General features: G+C 38.4%; 4 protein-coding genes across 4 annotated transcripts in view; 2 read left to right on the top strand and 2 right to left on the bottom strand.

Annotated features, from left to right (window-relative positions):
* Positions 1–20,619, top strand: part of LOC137579940 (uncharacterized) — a 28,045-nt gene extending 7,426 nt beyond the window's left edge. Inside the window, 7 exon segments of the mRNA XM_068293842.1 lie at positions 10,146–10,511; positions 12,582–12,669; positions 13,865–13,950; positions 15,714–15,821; positions 18,333–18,392; positions 18,897–18,968; positions 19,129–20,619. Coding sequence (XP_068149943.1) covers positions 10,404–10,511; positions 12,582–12,669; positions 13,865–13,950; positions 15,714–15,821; positions 18,333–18,392; positions 18,897–18,968; positions 19,129–20,094 — 1,488 coding nt within the window. The 5' untranslated portion in view covers positions 10,146–10,403 and the 3' untranslated portion in view covers positions 20,095–20,619.
* A 1,223-nt stretch (positions 20,620–21,842) lies between these two features.
* LOC137580108 (uncharacterized) lies at positions 21,843–23,353 on the top strand. The gene is made up of 2 exons (XM_068294030.1): positions 21,843–21,981; positions 22,058–23,353. The coding sequence occupies exons 1-2, from the start codon at positions 21,843–21,845 to the stop codon at positions 23,191–23,193; spliced, it is 1,275 nt and encodes a 424-aa protein (XP_068150131.1). The 3' UTR covers positions 23,194–23,353.
* LOC137580109 (chymotrypsin-2) lies at positions 23,210–24,397 on the bottom strand. The gene is made up of 3 exons (XM_068294031.1): positions 24,019–24,397; positions 23,673–23,949; positions 23,210–23,610 (listed from the first exon to the last, which is right to left on the bottom strand). The coding sequence occupies exons 1-3, from the start codon at positions 24,294–24,296 to the stop codon at positions 23,242–23,244; spliced, it is 924 nt and encodes a 307-aa protein (XP_068150132.1). The 5' UTR covers positions 24,297–24,397; the 3' UTR covers positions 23,210–23,241.
* Positions 24,398–24,402: 5 nt separating this feature from the next.
* LOC137580107 (uncharacterized) lies at positions 24,403–25,894 on the bottom strand. The gene is made up of 3 exons (XM_068294029.1): positions 25,723–25,894; positions 25,385–25,650; positions 24,403–25,306 (listed from the first exon to the last, which is right to left on the bottom strand). The coding sequence occupies exons 1-3, from the start codon at positions 25,892–25,894 to the stop codon at positions 24,446–24,448; spliced, it is 1,299 nt and encodes a 432-aa protein (XP_068150130.1). The 3' UTR covers positions 24,403–24,445.

The following is a 25,894-nucleotide window of genomic DNA, read 5'->3' as shown; positions in this document are numbered from 1 at the left end:
TCCTCAATGTCGGCTTTAAGACGAACTAAAGGCAATTAAAGCCGCTTGTCGGCAGCTGCTAACAGAGAGTCTACATAAAATTTGACTGATTAAGTGCCGCGCGAAAAGTCAGTCAAAAAATGGGTTGGGATTCCCATCACTCGCCCTATTGCTTGCTCGCTTGCACCCACCCGTCAAACTTGCCACTCTGGATTCGTATTATCCAGCCATTGCAGCTGCAGGCAATTTTCGTCTACCAAAGAAGTTTTTCGCCCTCCCCCTGCTTCCTTACGGTTTGTTGTTTTTATGTAGGCCACGTGGTGTTCACTTTGCTGTTTTAGCATCGTTTCTTTTATTGTTGTTACATTTCTCTTTCTCACTCTGTGTGTGTCTCTCTGTTTCTTATGCTTTTCTTTTCTTAAGGTTTTCCTTTTCTGTTTTTGCTGCTGTTGCTAAAGACATTCTGTGTATGGTGACGTCGTCTTTTGATGTTGCCGTGAAACAATCGGCGGGTTCAATGTGATTTTTTGTTCTTGCTCCTCTCTTGTGATTTGATGACCTTGCTGAAGCAATGAAGCAAGTTTTACGAGCCGCAATTCGATACGGTTAGTAGAGGAAGGCTGAAATCTCTTGAAGCGAACTCTAATGGAAATGGACAGCCAACAGCGAGAAAAAAATTCACTTTTTCTCTTTCAACAGAGTGCAAAATCTCGTGCTACAATTTAAGTTTACCCATCTCTCCATAGTTATTATGCACTTTCAATTTTAGGCAAAATGGTGAGATCACCGTTTATGTTGGCCTTTATCAAATCTCGGGGCGTAAGTACCTGTTGCTATTAACCCACTCAGGCTCACTTAGCCGCCATTCGTTTCACTTTAGACCCCCATCAGGATCAATTTGTCAACAAGCCTTCTGACCTGGCTTACATAGCTTCCACTCACACACTGCCATTGCTACCGTTTGCCGGTGTGCGGAACGTTTCTGGGTTTTCTTTTTTCTTTTTTTGTTACTGCTGCTGTGTGGGTTTTCTTCTAAACCCAAAACGTGGCTGCGGCTTATATGGCGTACGCGCAATTTACTAACTCAGACAGCCTGGCTGGGCTAAATGATAGCAATGTGCTTGCTTCCTTCAGACAAATTATGCAAATGTGGCATATGAGCAAGGAATATTACACATACGCCATGTGTGTGCCATTAAACGGGCACGGTAGGCGTGCCTAATCACAAGTGCTCTAAGCAAATTGCACATATATTCCTCATCTTTTTTTTTTTTTGCGTTATGGCTGTTGTGATATACGCAACAACATTTTTTTCAACACTTTGTTACAAAATGTGAAGCGAGAAAAAAAAAAACAAATGAAAGCAAACAACAAACTGAAGAGTTTTAGGAAACGGTTCGTCCTTTTTGGCAAGCGACATTTATTTTCACATATAGAAGTAGTCGAAGCAAACAATGCAAAGTAAAATTACTACTCCAGATTTCGAAATATCATCGGTTTAGACTCACAATTTCTAATTGTAAGTAACTTGAGTTAGTTTCTGTTCCTAACCTTTAGTTTTCTCTGAGGTGAAAGAGCTAAATAAATGATAAAATTAATTAGACAGATCAACTAATTGCTCAGTGCTAAGAAGTCAATTGTAGTTGGATGAAAACAATTTCTAAACTAAATAAACTTTTGTTTATTTACAGGCCAGTATAAGGATAGGTCAATTTTCTTTGAGCCAATTATCTGGAATGATACACTAATTGCCTAATGTAATTGCCGTATGGCAAGGCATTTACTCAAATTGGTCGTAAGTTGATATAATTGCAGTAAGTGCTTGAGAAGGTATAGAACGAGGCACTCCGAAGCATACGAAATCGATTTGTACTTGACTAGTTAGTCAAAGAGTTAGGGACAACTCTTGGAAAACATAGTTAGAAAGGAATTAAGCTGAATCGTTTTGCTTTTCTTTGCGACATTTAAAGCGAAACAAATCTGTTAAGGAGATCCTCGATTATTGTTCTTGATATGACTTTCGATTGGCTTTGCAGGTATTTTAATTGGAAAATGTGTTAAAAGCCAGAAGCAATTTGATTTCAGAAGCGGAGTACTATGATTTCGCCTAACTACATACACACGTACGTACTTATTTTAGTCGTACATGATGGTTGTCTGTGTTGTTTATTTTATTTGGCTCATGCGAAAAATTCAAAAAAATTGTCGGATTTCCTGTTACTAACATACACATACACACACACGCCTCCTGACTCCCGACTCCCGACTCTTCTATCCTCTATCCTCTCCCCACCCCTGTGACCGCTCTACCACTACACTCCCTTTCATGCAGTAATCGAGTGTGCGTGAGACGGCTATGGCGAATGGCGATGGCGTCGTCTGTGTCGACATTGCCAAGTGGTTTCGTTTCGCGTTGTTGGCTTCATTTTGTTAACTTTCACTCGTTTGCCGTGTTTACAAATTTAAAAATTTGTTTGTGTTTACTTGCCCTTGCACAGGAAGAGGGCGGTTGGTTGAAAGCGTTCGGGAAGTGCGAAGGGAATGCGGGCCATGAGCTGCTGAGTACAAAGTGACGGCTAGGTGGCATGGGGGATGGTGGCGGTGCGTGGAGATTCTGTCTGGGGGGCTCGGTTGGCATTTAACGTGCCACGTCATAACTCTCATTTTCTCCTCTCTCCCTTTTCCTTTTGGCAGTATCTCCATCTCGTGTGAGCCGGCGACTTTTAAAGAAATTGTTTTTGCCAACTTCAGGTTGGAAAAAAAAAACAAACCTTTGCGGAAAGGTGTCACGACATTGTCTTTACCTTGCCGTTTAATAAATGGTTTCATTTAATCAAAAGTCCTTTATGTAACCACACGGTGGAATCTAGGACTCATTGTCCCCGCTCTTCTGCTGTATGTTTATCTAAGTAGGCAGCCGCAAGAAGTTCCGAGTTGAGCTGATCTGAGGTTTAGACTGATAAACTTTGTCCTTTTCTTTTGTGTAAGGAAAGGGACTCAATGGAGAGAACGGGGTCCTAGCCAGAGTCTGTGGTTGACATAAATCAGAGAGCAATAAAGCTGCAACTGAACCTTTATATTTTGCGTAAAGTATTCTCTTTTTATTTTTAGTCAATTACAAATCTTAAAAATCTGTTTACTTTCTGCGATTTTTGTCAGTGTTTAAAAAGCGCAGAACGTTTAAGTCCCCAAAGGACAACAGGACAAAGCTCAAGCCCAGAAAGTTGACCATCTCCGACCCAACTAACCAAGGGGCACAACAGCCTATCGTGCGGCACGAATCACAGCACGTGGACAAATATGGGAAAACAGACAAACAGATTAAAAATATATTAACTACAGTTTTCTATGAGCTAAATAGAAAAGGCAAAGATGACTCTGGGCTGATTTAAGGCTAAGGCAGATTGCAATCAAAACAACGGACCCAAAAAGGTTCATGGAGAGCATAGGTAGATAAGGATAACAGGAGTGTCCTTTTCGCCACAATGACACTCAAGCTTTACTCAATGGTTTATCAAAGTAGGAGGAATAATTAATAAATGTACGCCTCATGTACATTGTGATCCGATCCACGAAGAGCGAAAAGCAACAACTGTTTTGTCCTCCTTGGTGTGACCCATGTTGAAGTGAATACAATTAAATACAAAAACACTGATTGCTCTGTTAACAATGATATTAATAAGTCATTTTATAGTCTATGAGTTTGCCAAATCACTTAAAAGAAGCGCCATAACCAATTGCTAAATGATCATCTGAGGAAAACTGAGTTCCTTTGGTGTTGTGGCAATAATGGCTGTAAGAATTAGAATTGAATCTAACTTGAGTTTATTTTTGAGGTTGATATAAGAGGTCACAAGTTTGTTGTGTTTTTCCACACTCAAACTTATTTTGCCTCTTGAATACATATGAAATTTTTGTTTTTCTCATAGTCGAGAGGACATTTGTTTACTTATCCTTAAATTTCATTTCTATTCTCTATTCCGTTCAACTCATCTAATCTAAAGCCCCAAAAGCTATTTCCTCCCTAATATTATTCTTATCCTTGCCAGTCATTTCATTTTATTTTGCTCTTTCACTAATTTAATTTTTCTTATTCTCCTTTCTAAAAATTATTTCATACATAACACAGGGATGAGCAGCAAAAAAAAAAGGAAGTAGACAAAAAAAAACAAAAACGAGAGAATGAAAATGGAAAAAAGTTAATAACATCAATGTCAAGTCCAAGAAGGAAATAGTCTGGCCAGCAACAACATCAGCGTTATGTCCTGTGTGGACTGTGAGCCAAACCGGTTTTGGCCAACTAGTTGTAACTGTTGGCCATACTTTTGACTACTTCTCGGATTTGGCCATTGTGGTGAGTAGGTTCCTTCTGGAGTACCACGAGGGTGTTTTGTGTTTGCCATTTTAGAGCTGCCAACTGTAAATGAGATTTTGCACATTTGCTTTTTCCGCTCTCATATCTTTCTGCCGCCCACTAACACCAACATCATCCTACTACCCCGAACTCGGTCTCAATCTCTTGCTGGTGAAACGTTTTTCGGTTTGCCTTTGGCTTTCAAATAGTAATTTGCAGCTCTTCTCTTTCAGTGTGTCCGAGTGATTACAGTGCTGTGCTGTCTATAAGTAATAATCAACTTTAGGGCCAGAGGGTCATTGGTCGCTTGCATGCTTCTCCTATGTCTAAGAGAAGAAGTGGCAACAGCAACAACGAAAACAAAAACAAACTTGAAATGAAACTAAAATTACAGGAACCCTGACATCAAAAATACCAAGTACACATATATAAAATTTGTGTAGCAAATTTGCACATAAATGAAGTTTTACTTTCTTTTTTGGTTTTCGTTTTAATGTCTTTGGCTTTCATAGTTGCATAGTTTGGTTGAACCAAAAGATAATTTATCTTAATTATATTTACCTTATTAAGATTCTCATTTCAACTAGATGAATATGTTTGCCATTTCTAATCAGTTTTCTTCATTCCATTTCCATTTTGATATATGTATGTGAGGTAAACGCTTTCGCTCTCGCTCTCTTTCTGGCTTTTTGGCATTCTTATATTGCCGACTTGGCAGAAAACATTAACTCGGCCGAAACGAACTTCATTATTGGGTCTTGGGCTAATAAATCTTTTTTGGAGTTACCCACCTTTTCGACTCCGCCTTTAAGCTTTCAATGATTCATAATGAGACAGAGAGAGAGAGAGAGGGAGAGAAAAAGAGCAAGCAAGAGACAGAGCGTGTGCTCACCTACTCAGAAGAGGGCACTTAAACACTCATACGCCATGTTGACTTGGCCAAAAGTTTCCTGTTAACCATTTATGGCGTGTCGACAGAGTAAGCGAAAATAAAATCGTAGCATAAATTAGCCAAATAAAACAACTTTAATGTTTGTTAGGCAAATATTTATTCCTCCGCCTAAGGCTAAAACAAAACGAAACAAAAAACAACAACAACAAACTTTCGCCCTTCTTTTCATACCGATTCCAGAGACCCGGTTCATGATTTCTGCCCAAAGCTGACCCGTTGTAAAAATGATACACGAAGAAAACAAAAGGGACAAATAATGAAATGTCTTTATGTGTGCGATTATCTGAACATAACACGAGCCTGAATGTGCAATTAACTTGCGGTTTCCGTTTCCATGTGGGCGTAACTTCCTCTCTTTGGGGCCAGAAATTATGACATAAAATGTTATGTAGCAGCCCAGAGATTTACGACCGAATCCATATGGAAGAGGCTGTTACTTTCCCTTTTTTCACCCGCTCATATTTCGCTAAAGGCAAACATATATACAAACAAACTGCGAATGAATAAGAAAAAAACTCGAAGCCCAAAATAAAAGAAAAACGAAAGGAAATAAACATGTAATAACTTTCTTCATAAAACATAATATGCACTAGGTTGTAGAGCGACCAACCATTTCGAATTCAATACAAACTGTTTGCTAATATAATGAGTTCGGAATTCGATCCTTACCGCCAAATGAAACTAAGTTTAGTTACTCAATGGGCAATGATCAGCCAAGAGCAAAAAATCCGATCAATAAGGAACAACAGAAAGAAACTACAAACCTCAAATTTGTTTGGTTTGGTTTTCCTTTTTTACATGGTAAAATTTGAATCCTCGCAGCTACTTCAAACGTACGTATATGTACATTTATCTGACATGAATACAATTATGTTTTAAATGCAAATTCCAATCTTCTTACCCATTTCCAATTTCCTACCCTACCCTCCCGCTAGCCCGCTCTTACCCTTTCCAAATTTTTATGAATTCTAACACTCTCAATGTGTGTTTCATTTTCATGACTATTTTTCGGGAGAAAAATGGAAAAAAAAATCGCTCTCCCTGTCCCCTTGACGTATAATACGCTTAGAAACAAGCCAACAGTCTGACAGAATCATTTCCATAGGCTTCCTGTACCGCTTGCCAGATGCCCCTCTCCATCACTTACTCTCGCACTCTCTCTCTCTCTCTCTCCGCTTTAAAACATTCTACTCATTCCATTCACCATCATCTTTCACTCTGCCAAACCGTGAATCTCCTTCTGTTGCTGTTGAGAGGCTTATGTGCATACCAAAAACATAGTCAAGCGAAAGAGAGAAAAAAAATCGAAAATAGAGCAAAAAATGCCTTTTCGAAATTGGTTGAAGTGGATGGAAACGGGGGGATCAAAAAAAAAAAGTCATGTGAGACGCTTATTGAATTGAATTTGTTGACTAGCGTAGCATTTTGTAAAAACGGCACGCCCATTTCACACGACCATCCCCCGCACCACTAGCACCACCGCCAGCACCACCAGCAGCAGGAGCACCCGCATCCGTTTCGCAGTGCCCCCAGCTCCGTGCCCCCTACTCCTTTAGTCCTGCTTATGTGACAGCTGCTGCCACACACATGTCAACGCTGCAATGCTGTGTGCGCCTGTAGTTATGCAACATTTTCGTGCCTAGAAGGACGTTGCGTGTACCCAAAATCAATCATACGCCAAAATCGTCAAAAAAAATAAAAGCTCATACTTACACACACACACACACACACTTGTATACACATAAAAACAAAGCCCGTGTAGTAATGCGATATTTTTTTTATTGATTTTTATTGTGGTAGATGAGAGTAGAATGGGAGGCTTTTTGTGTTTTTAGTCCGCTTCACCATGGATATATGATAAGCACTTGATGTTTTGCAATATGCGTATCCACTTTAGTTTCACAATCGGAACTCCAACTAAAAGCCAACGAACATCAAATGAATAGTTTTGCAAAGGTATGCATTCAACTCAATGGAATGACATTATCAATAGATATCAACTAACCAGATCTCGATCTCCTGAAGTAAATGGTGAGCATTTTAGTAAACTTTGCCCAAACAAACTCCTGAATTACAATGACCATACCATATCTTCAAAGCTAAAACTAAATAAAGCTTAAACAGACTAAAAGAGATTAATAAGAGATTAGTGATTGCATCGTTATCTTGATTTTGTACCTTTAGTTTACTATAATTTCGATAACCTTCTTCCCTTCCATATCAAATGTATACTTGCTAGTATTTTTCAATGCATGTGTTTTAAGCATTTGTAAATTCTGATTCCAACCTTGTTGTGTGGTGTAGCCCTTTGAGAATCACCTCATCTCTTATATACATAACCAATTTCATTCCTCCTCTTTCCATTTATTATTCCACCAGCAAAGCAAAGTCATTTCCATCATTTTCTTATTTGTCTAGCAATTCTTTCGTTTTTGCTCGTTGCCCCTTTTGGCTTTTTTTAGCTTTTTGTCTGTGAGCCACTCGCTGGCTTTTTTTTATCATGTGTGTGGGTGTGCTGTATGGGTTCTCTGTGTGTGTATGCTTTCTGGTTTCACATTTGTTACTGATATTTTATGACACTGTAAACATTTTACAATGCGAGTTTCTACAATTTCTGCAATGTTGGCTTGTATCCTTTCAATATGCTCAGCAGAGCGTGTCCTTGCGAGTCCTTGTGCATATACACACCATACAAACACACACACACACACACACACATACTATCTATGCGGGTAAAGGCAAACATTTCTTTCATTTCGGTGTTGTTCCTTTTTTGGGTCAATTAAAATGGTCTAAACCCCCCTCAGCACCGCAGTTACCTCTGCCCTTCTCTCTCTCTCTCGCACTCTCTCAATCCTCTCTCTTTTTCTTAACCCAAATGCAAAGGACATAATTACTTAAGCACCAACTAATTGAAAGTTTCCTAGTGATTTCGTTTTTGCGGCGTTGATTAAGTGAAGGCTTTTTCTCTTTTATGTATTACGAATGGACAGCCCATCAACCCATCAAGAGTTATTTGTCAAAAAAAAACTGACAAGATGGCATCGGTTGGAAGGGATCATTAATTACGCATAGGGTTAGGATGTTTCCATTTGGTAGCTCATGTTGGCCTGTCACTCTGAATTGGCCAGCTGATGGTGAATCTGCTTCAATCTCTTGCAATATATGGGGCAAACAGAGTGGCCCAACAGTTTTTCTAGTTAGAATGGTTAGGAGACTGGGTAGGTAAGGGAGACGGAAAAAAAACATGAAAAGCATTTGTTGAATTGTGTGTAAAAAGTTTTCCAGATAGTGTAAAAGCAACTTAAGTGCTATTGTGTGGAGCATTGAAAGTAAATGCATAAAAATCGATATTAAAAAGATTGTAAAAGATTGCCTTAAAGGCAATAGATTTATTTACTAAAACTTTCAAATGGACTTAAATGTCTCAACTCAATCCATTGCTATTTCTAAAGTATTTGTTAGCGCTAGTTCAGATTTGCTAAAAGCAAGCCAAGTACTTTGCGAAAAATAAGAAAAATCAGTTTTCAACCAAAATATTTGGCCATTTATTTAACTTACATAGGTAAGCAATCCTTAAACTTTTAGTTACATATTCACATTTACCTTTTGATGTCTATTTAGTGCATAGTAAAATAGAACCACAATTGTTAAATGAAAATGACTTGGTCCATTGATATTAGCTGATTTTCGTTCCTATTGAGAAACCTGCAACGAATGATTGGTAAACTCCAAGTCAGGACCCTAAAGCGGATCAATTCGATTGAAAAATTCTTTTGTATCCCGAGATGTATAAGCTCTCGCATTGTCATGAAGGAAAATGATTCGTCTTTGGCAATTGCTTTTGTGAATTTTCCCAAAGACTTTCGGCGAACAAATCTACATTGTTCTAGTGGCTACATGATCCATTCTGCTGAAGAAACAAGCGACCATTGGGTTCCAATTACTTCTTGGATGTGGCTTTTCTTCAAAAACCCACACGGTCGATCGCTGTTTAGTTTTTGGCCCATACTCATTTACCCCCATTATCCCTCCAGACACAATTTTATAAACGTCTTTTGAAACACCATGGTCGAACTTTTAAATCATTAACTCACTTAAAGACCATAAACTGTCCTTGTTTGATAGAGCTTTCATGCACTTCAAAGAACTATGTTAGTTCATTGACATATCCTGTTGGGATAGTGCACACCGAAAATTGTGAAAATATTCAAACGATAAATTTACATTGTAAAATTTGTTAGAAAACAAACAGAAACCAATTGTACATACATATCTGGTAACAATAAACAACCTTTATTATGGCATTACCATATTTTACGAATTGAGATCAGAATTGCCAATGTCTGAAATATATAATGGCAGCCCTCGCTTATCAAACTCAACTTGATATATTAAGAGAATAAAAACTATTTAGCTTTAATCGTAGTTAACTCAACCGTTGTGAGTTATAAATTTTCTCACAAATTTGTAAAAAATAAAATGATACCAATATACATATATATATGTATGTATGTATGTATGCAAGTACGAGTACGTTATGCCGAATTTACGATTCGAACATTAAAAAAAATGCGCCAAAAATTACTATAAAATCAGCAGAAAAAAATATGACAAAACGATGGGGAAAAAGCATTCAGAATCGAACTGTATAAAATGTCTGTATACAAACATATATTATACATACATACACACATACATATATGAAAAAGCAATGTGAAGCATATGAAAAATATTTAACGATTGATTGAATTCAAGGCCGAAAAAAAAAAAAAAAAAAAATTGGCAAATAATAATAATGTTGCAAAATTTCGCAAATTTCATGGTCTTGTTTTATATCTCTCTTTTTTTGTGTTTTAGGTTTTTCCGCTGAAAAGAGGAAACTGTCCGCAACAAATATAGCAACAACATCAGAAGTGACAACAGCAATTGAAGCGACAACAACAACAAAAAAAAACAATTGCAACAACATGATCACCATGTTATCAACGTAATGAAAACAAAATACACAAAATTGCTACAACAAGCAAAACAACTACAACAGCAGCAGTAGGAACAACAATAACAACAACAACAATAACAACAAGCGAAACAACCAAAACAACATAAAGGCAAAAAATGAAGTCTGTCATTCTATATCCTTATGGACCGTTAACCGGTGGCACACGCTGCTGTCGCATGTTGCATGCCAAAAATTTGGCCATAACAAGTGCAATTTACACAATTGTAAGTAGAACAGATGGCCAAAAGGGGCGAAACGGGAGGGGTTGGAATGTAAGGGAGGCACACAAACTATAATTATGGCACATAGTGTATAATTTTATTCTCGTTACTGCATCAAAAGTAATTTTCCTATTATGTTTGCCTGTTAATTGTTGGCATAATTATGCGGTATGTAAGTGTCATTCGGGTTCACAACCATTTTTGCTCCTAACGGAGGGCCAAGAATGTCTCATTATTGTTATGAAGCAAATAACAAGTAAGGATAGTTAACTGCAGTACATTTGAGGAGGGGAAAAACGTGTTGTCGAGATTCTCGACACGTTTTTTGGGTGGTTTCAACAGTTTTGAATCTCATAACAGCTTGTGGAGGTTTTTCCCTTTTTAACTAACTTAACCATAACTACTTAACCATAATTCGTAATATTCCCATTGGCAGTTTTATATTTAAAAAGTTTTTAAAAGTTTATTCTTATATTCTTAGAAATTTAAAAAGTTTTAATCAGATTAATCAGATTTTTAAAAAATTGATTGTATTTGGCATTTCATACCTTAATCTGGATAGATGACTTTTAAATCTTGACTCTTGAATTCACCCTTCCACAGAAGGCTATATGTATGTATGTATTCCCTACCAAAATGGCGAGACAAAACGGCCATAACTTCATCTTCTACTTCTACCAGTTATTGTGGCTTTCCCTCCATCTTTTACCGTGTTATTCTTCGCCATCTTCATTCTGTGCTCTATATAAATTACAATTACATGATGCTCGTTATGGCTTTTAATTTATGTTAATGGCCAAATCGTGCTCGGGTTTTTTATACACCACGCTTATAATATCCATTTCCAGTGCCAAACATAGTGCATTGTTGCCAAAGACAATAAACAACAAAAGCAGCAACAACAACTGAAGCACAACAATGCACTATTTAGCTTCGTACAATGGCATTTCGCATTTGCAATGCCAAACTCAAGAATCTCAAGAAAAGCTCAAGTTTTCGGGAACGCCAGCAATTAGTGCCTTATTTTAACTATAATTCGTATAGTTAAGAGCCAGCTCAGTCAAGTTAATGTTACGTGTTTAGCATAAGCCTGACAGGACACACAGAGCGATGCAGAGTGGTGGGCTGTGTAGAAGGCAGCTCCCCCATTGTGCGGAACGTTAAAAGAGGGTGACTAAGGCGCAGTCAGAGCACATAATGAATGTGGCTTAAAAGCACGCCATTTTGTATTTATTTATCTTTACTGCTATTCGCTCTTCGATACTCTAGACAAAAGTAGGTATACATTATTTTAACCACACGTTCGCAATCAGATAATAAGCCTACCCAAGCATATATACATTTCTACTCTTCAACGGCGAAACAAGACGAAGGTTTACAGTCAACTAGCCGCAAATCCATTACTGCAAATATTTCCTGAGGCACAAAATTTAAAAAAAAAATTTATGTTAATAGAGAAATTTCAATATATAAAAATGAATATAAAAATGTACATATAAGAATCAGATCCCGTATTAAATAACTTAATTGACTTGGTTTCCGGCTATGCTGCGTATACGTAATTTAACTTTTCGTTTTGATTATTTTGCTACTCAACGCTACATACATACATACATAGTTCAATGGGAATTCGCATTTCAGAACATTGTTTCATGCACACCAATAGCAAGACACCAACACACACACACACACACACACACTTAATTACATATATTTCCCAACACGAAAGCATTTTACGGATTAATTAACTCAACCTGCTTCAACATTCTTCTTTACCCAACATATTTGCCTCAACCCCAAAAACAAAACTCAAAAAAATAAACACCAACAAAATGAAGAGGCATAACAACAACAACAACAACAAGGGCAACAAATTGAGTTCAGTAAAAGTAAAAACGTGTTTTGGCCAAAAAAAAAAAAAATATATATACAAATACAACGAACAAAAAAAATAGGGAAATAAAGTGGGAAGAGTTAGGGTGATGGGTGATTCCCCTTTGATAACCCATATTATATATGCGGGTGCTAATACCAATGTTCTCTTACTTCTTCTTTTTGTTCTTCTTACTCCAGAATATATCACTCTTAATTGTCTTGATCTACTCGTGGCGCATCAATGTCAACATGCATAAATCCGCCGACCTCCAGGATGTCTACTATGGTAAGTTCCAAAGCTCCAACATTTTGAGCAATTAAGCATTCGAAGCAAGACACCCAAGGCGATAATAAACCCGAAAAAGAACACTTTCCCGCACACACACACACACACACACACCTAATAAACCAAGCCATTTTAATAAATAAATTAAATGTAAAATGAGAAAAACGCAGAGGAAGATAGATAGAGACAGAGAGAGAGAGAAAGTGTGTATGCGGAGGGTTAGCCCCAACACACTGAGGCATAATAAACAAGTGATTGCCTCTGCGTATGTGGATAGGAAAACGCTGCGGTAACGGAATAAGGAAAGGGAAAAGGACTTAGAGTCACCTAAAAATTAAAGCAAATTTAAACAGTCGTTCAAAGTATTCATTAATTCCAAATATCAATTTATGATACTAAGTTTTTTGTTCATTTGGCCAAAAAGTTTGCAATTTGCTGCTAAAATATTTTGCAGAATTAGAACTCAATCAAATCTTAAATGCTACAATAAACAGGAATCTAACAGGGAACATCTAACAGATCTGTACCAACTCGAGATTATATATATTTCTTAATCACAGCAAGTTGTCCTAAGTATTGATCGTAGTAGATCGAAATGAAGTCGCTCCTTACTAGCTAGTTACTTAAAGATATACGAACAAGTTAATAATAACTCTATCATATATTTAAAAAAAAAAACACTCATAAGCTCAACATCTCAACTCAAACGACGTAGAAAGTATTTTAGCTCAACTAAATCATTGAACATCTGTGCCAAATTAGGTAACGAAGGTCATCGGACCATTTTTGTCAACTGCTACATACAAACAGACTAAAATATTAGTTAAAGTGGCTTACTTTAAATTTTTCATTGTGATTTAAAAGATTGCAATAGATATTTGTCAATTAAGCTGGCAATACAGGTTTAATTTATCATGAAATGTTGTGTTATTTTCCCCTACATTGCCTTATTTTAATCCATTTGTAGACAAAACCAATTCAAGCATATGAAAGCAAAGAAACAAAAACAAGAAGTGCAAGAAATAAGAAATTTTTAACTGCATATATAAATGTGTTTTTTGATTTGGGTAAATCTGTTTGGCATTTATTTAGTAGCTTACACAAGTCGTTTAATTAATAAACTCTTCAACTTGTATTGTATTTGATTTAATATATATTTTTTTCTCTCTCTCTCTTCCTCTCTGCATATTTACAGGTGTACAAATTGCATATTTTGCCATAATTGGCACACAAATGTCCATGATATTGCTGAGCATTGTGTTGATATTTGGCATATGCCGGGTAAGTCTTTCCCTCTTGATGTTTGATTAAAGGCTTTTGGCATTCTAGAATATGTGTTCATCTTACATTTAGTGTACGGCAACCTCTACACATACACAATGCATACAATTGTGGATACATTGTGCATACTCGCATTTTGTTGGAGCTTAAATCAAATAACTTTCAAGTCAAATAATACACAAATTATGCGAATTTTGTAAGGGAAATGTTTACCAGGGAGCCAAGCGCAAACAAAGACCATTCAAATGTAAATTACGCAATTTGTCCACAAAAATGAAGGAAGGGCCTATAACACGCCCCATAGCCCAATGGGGGGGCAGTGGAATTGTTGTCAATATTGATGTACGAAATGTACCTTGATACGCAAACCATTATGGATCACAGACCCAAATCAAAAACTTAAATTTCAATGTTCTTTCTCCACTTCAACTTGGAATGAAATCATTACATTCAGTTGAAAAAATTTCTATTTGCTACGCTTTAAATCATCAATCCTTTAGCTCATTTACAAAAATACTTGAGTAAACACATACCGACATACGAACGTAAATATATGTATGTATGCCTACATACATATGTGTGTGTGTATGTCAACTGAACTTAAAGAGTAACAGTATTACCATGCTGAAATGGCTTGGGGCCACATAAACAACAAAAAAAGGGGCAAAAAAAAAAAAAGGAAAAAGAGAGAAAAATGAAATAAGAGAAATGCCATTGACAGTCGCTTGTAAAATGTAGACAATTTGTCACACAATTGGGATCCAGACCGAAATGGGTCTCCATCATCAAGGATGCCTTTCGTTCGCTCGCACAACTGACTGACTGTCGACGACATATGACAAAGATTACACATGAGTTTTTTCTCGGTTAAATTTGTTTTGTTTTTCTCTTTTTTTTTTTTTGGGTTTTTGTTTTTGTTTTTGTTCGTGTTTGCCTGCGTTTTGTGTGGAATTTTTTAATTTCCACATAGAACCGCGAACTGCCCCAAAATGTATGCTACACTTTTGGTAAATTAATTGCAATTTCTAAAGATCTGGAGAGCAAAAGAGTCATGCAGCTGGTGTGACTTAATAATGCATAGAACATGGGCTGTTAATTTCATCTATAAGCAAAAGGACATTGTAGTCCAAAAGTATGTATCCTTTCTCGAATGCTCTGATAAAAATGCAAAATATCATAGGATATTTGATTAAGTCAAATTACTCCTTCACCGTCCAACTTTAACGAGTTAAAGTGAAATTTAAACTGTTTGTGACTAGTTTAATAGCAGCCATAAGATGAGAAGTCAAACAAAAACTTTTATCCATACTCGCAAGCGCTTGAAAATTGTTTTTTTTCCTCTCCTTTTTTCCCGAGTCGACCAATTTTCTCAGTTATAAAATGAGTATAAAAAATTCCATGTGCCGCACATTCGCGGCTAAAACTGTCAACGGCAGTCAAACCAAAATAGAGAAAAGAAAATGTGAGAATAGAGGGAGTGAAAGAGAAAGAGAGAGAGGGTGAGAGAGAGCAAACATTCACAGAATAATATAAAAGCACGCGCCAAAGCGGCAGAAATCCAATCAGAGGTTTTAGCTCTACTGGGAGATAAATTACAGCATACCACCGCACAATTCTCACTCTATATAGTTACCAAAACGCAATCAATACCTCTAATTAAATATAAAATCTATATAGATATATGTGTATATGTACATGCATAGCGCTTATATAAATTTATTTATTAACCTTCTTATTTTTGCTACCAACCATTTTACCCATAGGAAAACCCCGGCCTAATTGTACCCTGGATAATTGGTTATATAACATTTATGGCCTTGGAAGCTGTCGCCATGGTTTACTCAAATGTTTTGCGTGATCATGTAAATAAGGTGAGCTTTATTGTGTGTGCGAGTGTGCATGTGAGTGTGAGTGTGTGTGTGCGTAACAGCGATTAATCCCGCCAGGGAATCAAGGCATTTTTAATGCATATTTAAGAGCTAAAACCATTTGTTTAATGGAAAAAACCAAAACAGAAGAAGTGAAGCATCTAAACGTAAAGCATTTCGCACAAAAGGATTCCCCATCGTATAGATTTAGATATTGAATAGTTGAGACACTGAAGGACGCAGCACGGTAAATGATTGTGGGAGGCATTTGAAGGCATAAATCAATGGAAGCAATGCGGCACAAAGCAAACAAATAAATTACAAAAGGCCTCAACGACTACGTCGACAAGCTAGAAAATAACAACAGTCTCGGTATCTGCTACATATGTAAAACGTCATGGGTCCTGTTTCCTTCGCTTTTTTGCGCCTTCCCACACACACACTCGCCTTGTCTTGTTTTATATGTGAAAACCAAACAAAAGGTTGTATGATATGTGATGTTATGGTCGGAAGTTGACGACAGTTAAATGCATTGCAGCATGACGTGAATGTGGACAGGGTAAGGAGTAGGGAAGGATATGACAGTCGGAAAAGGTTACAGATATTGCATTTGAATGCAACAGGCTAAAAGAGGGAAATGATTAAAAACCATATATAATTTGAAATGAAAATGAAATGTTAGGAAACGGTAAAACATCAACGATAAAAATCAAGGCTTTATATTTAATTTCAGAGATTGCAAATGTATATAAACATTTAACACTATATAGAATAAAAAATTTCTACTTTTGGCCAGATTTCATGATATTAATGACTGAGAATCCGAAACAAGAGAGTGTTGAGTATTGGTCGAGCAATTTCTAGACTCCCTTCGATTATTGAACTTTACCTGGTTAGTGGCACATTTAGCCATCTAGACGATTTCCTAGTCCTAGTATGAAAGCTCGTTTTATGACTCCCTTCTACATACATAATCTAATCACAACGAAAGTGCCTTCTATAATGCCCAATGAAGCGCACAAAACTCGAGGGTGAAAAGCAAAGCAAAAAAAAAAAAAGGAAAAAACAACAAACACACACACACATACAAATGGAAAAAAAAAACATAAAAGAATGGGAAAGAAAACACAAGAGGCCACTACACACGCACTTAAAACAAGCGACAAAGTCAAAGCGACACAAAGCTTTCGACATAAACAGAGCAGAGGAGAAGCAAAACCAAACCAAACAGAAAAGAACAGAATAGAATAGGCAGTCAGGATATAGTATCTGTGTGCACACACACACACACACACAGACACATAGACAGACTGACTGAGATACTGTCAGAGACATGGCCCGTTTACATTTTCACATATGCAATGAGTTGGGCATTTTTCTGCACCATTTTCCTCTTTCTCTTGTTTGTCTATGTCTATGACATTTGTTTTTCTTTCTGGTTGTTTTTTGCGGATTTTTCTATTACCGAACGTGTTCTGTTTTTATTTTGCCTTGCTTCTCTTTTCTTTTCTTCCTTTTATATGTCACCCAAAAAACAAAAAAAAACAAAAAAACACCCGAAACAGAAGAAAAAACTTTACAAAATTGTCACCTCATGCATAATTTATTGCAATTGTAAAGGTAAAAATTCATGTTTTTGTTGCTTGAAAAAGTTTTTTGCTCCATTGCGAGGGTGTTGGACGGGGGGATTTCTAAACACAGGCAAGGAGCGACTTGTAAAATGAACCTAATTGCAGCTATTTAAGAGCGAAAGTTTCAAAAAATAAAAGTTAAATATTTATTTACAACGATTACTCAAGACTATAAACAATAACCAAGAAGGATAGGAAACTATTCGATGGGATTTAGAAAGAGAATATCCTAGGCAATCGATTAGAATGAACTAAAGTTAGAACTAGACTAGACTAAAGTCAGGCTCATTTCAGTCAATTCCGGCCCTGTTTTTCGTTTATGGTTTAACTTTTCATTTGCATGCCAAAGCAAACACAAAAAAAAAGGGAGAAGATGGAAAAATTCCCTTATTAGAGGAATATCGAGTCGACTTTATGATACCCCTTATTCCCCATTAACTGTTATCAACCTTATTATGTTTATTTGTTATAGGATTATTTGGAAATTTCTTATTTCCAAAGAGAAAGCTAAGCTAAGCTGAAATTAGTTCAATTTTAGTTTTATTTTACACTGAAGACTGAGATTATTATTCACCTTAGGACATAGACCCTACTGAATTAGGGCTTTAGGGTATAAAAATTGTTTTCAAATTCAAGGGGAAGCAAGGGCATCTCACCCACTTTAATTTTGGGTGATTGGTGTGAGTGAAATTTACCCAAAAGTTTTCACGCTTTTCTTGTTTTTTGTATTTTGTTTTTAGTTTTCATTTTGTGTTTTTGGCAGCTGCTCATAATTGCAAATTAAATATGGCATAATTTTTTAATTAAATATTAACTTTTAAATCTATTCCGTATACGTTTTCTCTCTCTCTCTCTCCCTCACCTCCGCTTTCTCTCTCGACAGCAATTCGATGCCTTGTGCAAGGCAGAGGTGGCATTTTTCATAGCACGAGCTTTTATAAATGTAAGTAAAGAATTCCTAAATAATAAATTTCAAATTGAATGGTTGAACCCACAACCACAAGAGGGGCGAAACTATTGCATCAATCAGTTGAGATGCCTTAAGTTAATTTCCCTAATTACGATTTAGGGGAGTTCAAACAAACAACGAAAACCACTAGACTAGAAAATTTAGTCAATAGCAACTTTTTGGTATGTGGGTGGAGGTGAGAGTCCAACCTTTACACGGCTTTTACATCTGCGACATCTGCTAACTCGATTGAAGCACTTTTTATTGTCCGAAAGCATTGAACAAATCGAAAATCGATCGATAAATATAATAAATAATTTAATTACAAGCCAAATCCATTAACTTCTACCTACATATGTATGTGTAGGAGCCGAAATAAAAGGCAAACGTAGAAATGCGAGTTCGAGTAGATACATACATACATACATATGTATGAAGTAGACCATAGAGTAATTGGAATTTATGATGTGACTCTAACGTTCTCTACCTTTATAACAGGTGCTTGCCATGTGGGGTGTCCTGCGATTTTATAATCTGGTGAGATCTGGCATCACTTGGCGGGGACCGGAGGTAAGTTTAAAATCTTTTACATGAAACGGTCGACATAGACTGACTTAGTGACTTATGGCTTATGACTTATGTAAGTGGAATTTACACAACTCTTTAATATTAACATATTGCTTTTGCCTGTTGTTCCATTGTTATGCATTCCATGCTTTTGCATATACAGGCTAAGACGGCCATATTTGCACCCATGTACAAGAGTGTCAGCACGTCCCGGTCGCATTCCAAACGCCGTTCCAGACACCGCTACAATGCCGATATGGAGAACAGCGGCTGCTGTGCCATTTTCGACTTTGACTTTGACTACGACGACGATGACGACGACGATGATGATGATGACGATGAGGGAGCATTTGGCGATGGCAATGAGACCGAGGATGACGTGGTTGGCTATGACTATGATGACTATTATGATTACTATGACGATGAGGAAATGGCGGAACAGCAGCAGCAGCAGCTGGAACTTGAACAGCAGGAGCAGAGTGATGATGCCGATTGTAGCATGCTCGGCTCTAGCGTACCATCCAAGACACGTTCGCGTCCACGGCCACGGGTCAAGGGCCAGCGGCGAGATGGCGGGGGCCGGCGTACCAATAATAATATACGCAGCGTCCTGATCAATAAGCGGCATAATAAATACAAAATCGCTCGTCCCCAAACCCAGCTGGAGGTCATTAATGAGTCGGAGCGCAGTGCTGGCAGCGGTAGCGATGAAAATGACTCACTGTTGGTTGCTTATGACAGCAGTTCGTCGCTGGCGTCGGTTTGACATTGGCCGCCATGTAAACTTGGAACTGGAATTGCAGCCAATGGGAATGCAAGTAGGCAAAGTGAAACAGCCACAGGAAAAGTCAGTAGCCATCGAGGAAGCGGGAGTGACTCGGAATCAAATAGCAGCGGCAACGCAAGCGGAAGCGGAAGTGAGGACGACCACGATGACGACAACTGCGATCTTAACCCGGGCGAGCATTTGGAATGTAAGCGCTCGTCGATCGGCCGTTTCCCTTGTAAATGTTGTGGTCAGCGTCAACGCAGACGTTCACTGCGACGCGTCTACTGCGCTGTAAATCTATCCATAATGGGCCTACTGGTGGCCGTGGAGATTTACGCCCAGGTGGCATTATTTTTGTAAGAAACAAAACACAAAACCCAACCGAACGGTTAGCCGACGGTCTACAACAAAACCAAACTTAGAAAGATTCAACTCAAACGGTTCGAAAGCTATGGAAAACTCTCATTTTTTGCTTTATAACAAAATATATGATGCTGACTGGTGGAAACAGAGAGATAGGAATCACAGGACAATGATTGATATCCAAACGTAAGTTAGATTCTAAAAACGTGAAATTCAAATAACAAATATCAAAGAAATATCAAAAGAAAAGTGTAAGCCGTGCTAACTTTTTCAGTACACTTGCGAAATGTTTTAGCCAAGTGATGATTTTTGATGCCATTTGTTAGCCGATATAATCAAATAAGCGTAAATCAGCATTTTTCATTCAGGTCGATTCCAATTTTTAACCACTCTCACCAGAAGAAAGGATGTACAAAGTGCAAAAGAAAAGAAATAGTATCCTTTTAACAAAAACCATATGTATATGTAGCATACTCAAAATGAAAGCTTTAAAAGTAATATATATATAAAAATTGCCAAGTTTTCCAAACAATAGTTATATAAAATGCAAAATAAACGTTCTAAATGTTTACAAAAAAAAAATGCTTTCGAAAAGAGAATATATATATATACACATATATGCATAACATGTGTAAATATGTAACCTTTATAGTACATAAACAAATAGCAACAATAAATGAGTAAAAGCAAAAAAATCTAGATTGTAAATATCGTAGAATTTGTGTTGTCAGAGAACCCAAAATAATTGTTGTAAATACTAAACCATAAGTTGAAAATAGCAAATAAATGTGAGTTGATGTATACTAAAAAATCAAAACAAATTAAATAAAACAATTGATATTTGTCCATAAAAAAAAAGGGTCAAGCGATAAAGGGTGTTTGTCCTTTTTGTTACCTTCCCTAAGGTCTTGTCTTCACCTGCATACAACAAGGACTTCAATTCGGCAAAAGAACATAAAGGTATGTACATATTAGTTTCTTCCAGTACCGATTCGAAAATTACACATTTTTCCTTTAAAAATATAATTTATTTACATATTTATTTATAGTTGTATAACATATAAATTCACAAGAGAATATCAAAAGTAGTTATCTTCATATATCTCGAAAACAAGAGCTAAACGAGAAAAAGCAAAGTCCTTTTCGGAACCAGAAAACAAATATAGGAATTATCAGAGCCGGATTAGCCATGCCCCTTGGCAAATGCCCCTTGATCTGCCACTTTGTCTAGGAAGTCCTTCGAGAGACCAAGAAAAATTATATTTCTATGTCGACACAAGTGAATTCTGAATTTAACCCAAGTGTTTAAGAGTTTTATATATAACTTATTAATAGAAATCAGTTCGTGGAGAGCATGAGTGAGATAGTGTTTTTTTAGTTTATTAAACTAAACAGGTACAGTGCGGCCAAAAAGAAACAAATTCATCTAATTGAGGTGACCAATAAGAGGCTGATATTGGTCTGAATGAATTGGCAATTGATAAGGAAACGTGAGGGACACGTGAATGAAATGGCATTCGTAGGCTCTGACGTGAATGCTTTAGCCAAAATTAATTAAATGATAAAGAGTGTAAAAATCCAAAATGAAACGCGTTTAGGGCACGCGCAACACGTGAAATTATCAAAGAAATGATATCTCGGTAAGAAAACACGTTCTGCAATCAATAAACGAATCTAATCAGTGCACGGGTCGAGTATCATATAAAAGCGCCCTGGGTTTTCCAGTAGCCAGTTAGTTGCTTATTATGAAGGGTCTAATATTGATTTACTTGAGTGTTGTAATTTTGGCACAAAGCCAAGCCGAATGGCCAATGCCAAAGGAGGATCTCACCTGGCTGATACCTGAAATTCCAGTTGAGGTGAATGAGATTCAAGGAAGAGCTGGTTAGTAACGAGATCTTGATGAACTTGCATGGCCTTCGAATAAGTTAAACTAAATTCTAATTCGTGTTATATTTAGCTGGCTGTTCGATTAAGATCAGAAGTTCCGAACTGAAAGATCCACAACCCTTGCTAATCAAACCGGGAACATCGGAATTCTATGACTTCTCTGACAGCGGTTATGTGGACATTGAGAAGGACAAAACCATTGAGTTTGCCTGCACAAGTAGTTTGGCCTCACCGCTGTCGGGTAAATCGGTGACAGCGAAATGTGTCGAGGGCACGACATTCAAAATTGATGATAAGGAGCACGATATTTCCGCCATAAAGTGCAGCTCATGGCCAGCGTTTGTTGGCAGAAAGTCTGGCCACAGTTGCAACGGTGGCACCACTCTTATCCATGTGGGATTCGAACTTACCAATTCACGTTTTGCCACCGAATACGAGGTGTGTTTCAACGAGGATGAAGAGGTGACACGCTATGTGTACCACAAGCTGGAACCTGGCAGCAATTACTATGCCACTGGGGTCGATCGGATCACCTTTGGAGCTGGCGGCTACTTTGATGGCAAAAATGTCGACAAACTGTATACGCAGGCCGTCCAAAAGGAGACCATAGACAAGGAGCTGGACATGGACTCCTCCCATTACTTCGACTCACAGAAGAACGTGTTCCTCGCTCGCGGCCACATGGGAGCCAAGGCCGATTTCGTCTATGCGGATCAACAGCGTGCCACCTTTTTGTTCATCAATGCGGCACCTCAATGGCAAACCTTTAATGCTGGCAACTGGGCGCGCGTTGAGGATGGCGTCAGGGCTTGGGTTAGCAAGCATGGCAAACATGTGGAATGCTGGACAGGAGTGTGGGGAGTCACCACCCTGCCCAATAAGGACGGCCATGAGACGCATTTGTATTTGGCCCATGATCACAATGGCAACGGCCTGATTCCTGTGCCCAAACTATATTTCCGTGTCGTCATCGAACCATCGACCAGAAAGGGCATTGTTCTTATTGGTGTCAATAATCCTCATTTGAGTCTGGACCAGATTAAACGCGATTACATTCTGTGTGACGATGTGAGCGACGAAATCGATTGGATTAGCTGGAAGAAAACGGATATAACTGCTGGCTACTCCTATGCCTGTGCCGTCGATGATTTTAGGCGTAAGGTTGATCACCTACCCGAGTTCTCTGTGAGTGGTTTGCTGGTATAATAATGGACATATTGACACATCTGCCAAAAATCTGATTTATTATTCTTCTCAAATGACAAACAAATAAAGAAAAATCAAGCCCTGAGTCACAAGTGAGTGACAAATAATGTGGAAAAGGACACCTTTCCCATTTGTCATCATCTCGTTGATCCAATTTAAATGATAGTAGACATTGGTATATACCGAGGGGAGGGATGTGGAACCACAACCAATACGATAGCTAACAATCCCATAGATCGTCCCGTTGAGAATCATTGGGTCACCAGTGTCGCCGGCACATGGGTTCTCATCGAGGCCATTGTCCAAATTGCCAGCGCAAATCATTTCGGGCATAAAAGTGTTAAGCATATTATCACATTCTGCATGAGTTATCATCAGGACATCAATGTGCACAATCGATGAGGCCAAAGGACCTCCCTATGAAAAAAGATAAGAGAAAGAATTGAAATCACATAAGAGTGTTATTATGTGTCTCTCACCTTGTAGACTCTGCCCCAGCCCAAAACTGTGTAATTGAGGCCAGGTATTGGCTCGGAAGTGGGTAAGTTAATAACTGCTATTCGGAAATTATCCGTTGGAAGATTTTCGGTCAATTGAATCAATGCAATATTATTCGTATTGAATATGGTAAAGTTTTCGGGAACAAAAACCTGCTTGACTGGCGCATTGATCGTCTCACCCGTTATATACTTGAGCCTGTTCACAGTGCCAGCCACCACCAGAAGGACACGACTGCGATGCATTATCTTGCGTTTACTGAAATCAAATCAATGGAATTATATGAATTATCAAAATAAACTAACTCAGAGTGATGCGTCTACCCACTCCATGGTGCAATGGGCAGCAGTTAGGATAAAGGATAGGGATATTATGGCACCGCCACAGAAATGATTATCCCCAAAATATTTACGCGGCGTACGCGATCGTATCGACACGACATATTTGGCCAATTCCAAAGTTCTCTCCTTTTCGAAATGTGGCGTTGAAATGCGTTTGACGCGCCTTTGATCCCGATAACTTATCTGATAGCCCGCTTCCGTTGGCCGTGGAAATGGAAACACGAGTAATAAAAATATCAAACGTATAAAATTTCGAATCTCCATAGTGAATCTGGAAATATATATGGATTGCTCTGCTCTGACGGATTTTGATAGGGTAACTAGAAGTCTTAGTCATTGTCACTAGATAGATTACTAGACCAGGTTTCGCTCCATTATTGATCGTATGATTGCAATTTATTGTTATCAAATGTCTAAATCAACAAACCACCCTTGGCAGTCAGGGCTGGCAAATGTTTGACGGTCTTCAGGAAATCAGCCACCTCACAAGCATAGGAGTAGCCAGTCTTGATGTCGTCCTTCTTCCAGTTGATATAGGTGACCTGATCACCGACATCAGTGCAGATGACATAGTCGCGCTTGATTTGCTCCTCGGTCAAATGGGGATTGTTGACACCCACAAAGACAATGCCGCGGTGAGTCGATGGCTCAATGACGACACGGAAATACAATTTGGGCACTGGGATTAGGCCATTGTTGTTGGCATCCTTGGCCAAATACAGAGGAGTTTCGACACCGTCCTTATTGGGCAGTGTAGTGACGCCATAGACACCAGTATAACAATTGACACTCATCTTGTTCTTGGAGACCCAAGCACGCAGACCATCTTCAACACGTGCCCAGTTGCCGGCGTTGAAGGTTTGCCATTGAGGTGCTGCATTGATGAACAGGAAGCTAGAACGCTGCTGATCGGCATAGTCGAAGTCAGCCTTGGCAGCCAAATGACCACGTGCCAAATAGACATTGGAGGAGCTATCGAAATACTGAGCAGCATCGCCGCCCAAATCATTGTTGATGGTCTCCAGTTGGGTGGCCTGGGTATACAGTTTGTCCACATTCTTGCCATCGAAGAAACCGCCAGTGGTGAAGGTGATGCGATCTACGCCCGTCTGATAGTAATTGCTGCCCGGGAACAATTGGTGACGAGTGTAGCGAGTGACTTCCTCTTCCTCGTTGAAACAGATTTGCATATCGGTGGCGAAGCGAGTGGATGAGATGGCGAAACCCACGCGAATAAGCTCACCGCCATTGCAGCTGCTTCCAGTTTTCTCGGCCTACAAAAAGGGTCAAACGAAATTTCAAAACAGTCAATAAATATGTCCGTTGCATAGTTGCTGCTTCCGCATGCGCACCTTGAATGTTGGCCAGGACTTGCAATACAGATCCTTGAACTCATAGTTGGTGCCATCGACTTGGAATGTTGTGCCACTGACGCACTTGGCGGTCAGAAGAGTTTCGGAATGGGTGGTAAAAGCACCGGGACACCATAATTGCAAAGTGCCACCGGATTCAAACTCCATGGCGCCGACATCATTGAAGGGATAGAAGTTCTCGGAGTCGGTTTCCAAATAAATGGGCTGGGGTGAAGGCAAACCACCGCGTATAACCACACTGCAAGCTGCAGATAGCAATTCGGGAATCAAAATTATCAAATCAAAAATCAAGCCAAAATCTTCTAACTAAATCTTACCAGCTGCACGACTTTCTGGCTGTACTTGGGGATTCACATAGATGGCACGCTGATAGATCTCCTCATCCTCGACAAGTGGCGGCAGCTCCACCACATCTGGATAGGGCACACGACCCCAGGCAGAGGCAAAGGCCAATGCCACAAGTAGCAGAACGTAACCAAGATACTTCAT

This window comes from Drosophila tropicalis, unplaced genomic scaffold, assembly GCF_018151085.1.
Source record: "Drosophila tropicalis isolate 14030-0801.00 unplaced genomic scaffold, ASM1815108v1 contig_805, whole genome shotgun sequence".
Lineage (NCBI taxonomy): Eukaryota > Metazoa > Arthropoda > Insecta > Diptera > Drosophilidae > Drosophila > Drosophila tropicalis.
This window is presented reverse-complemented; position numbering and strand designations above follow the sequence as displayed.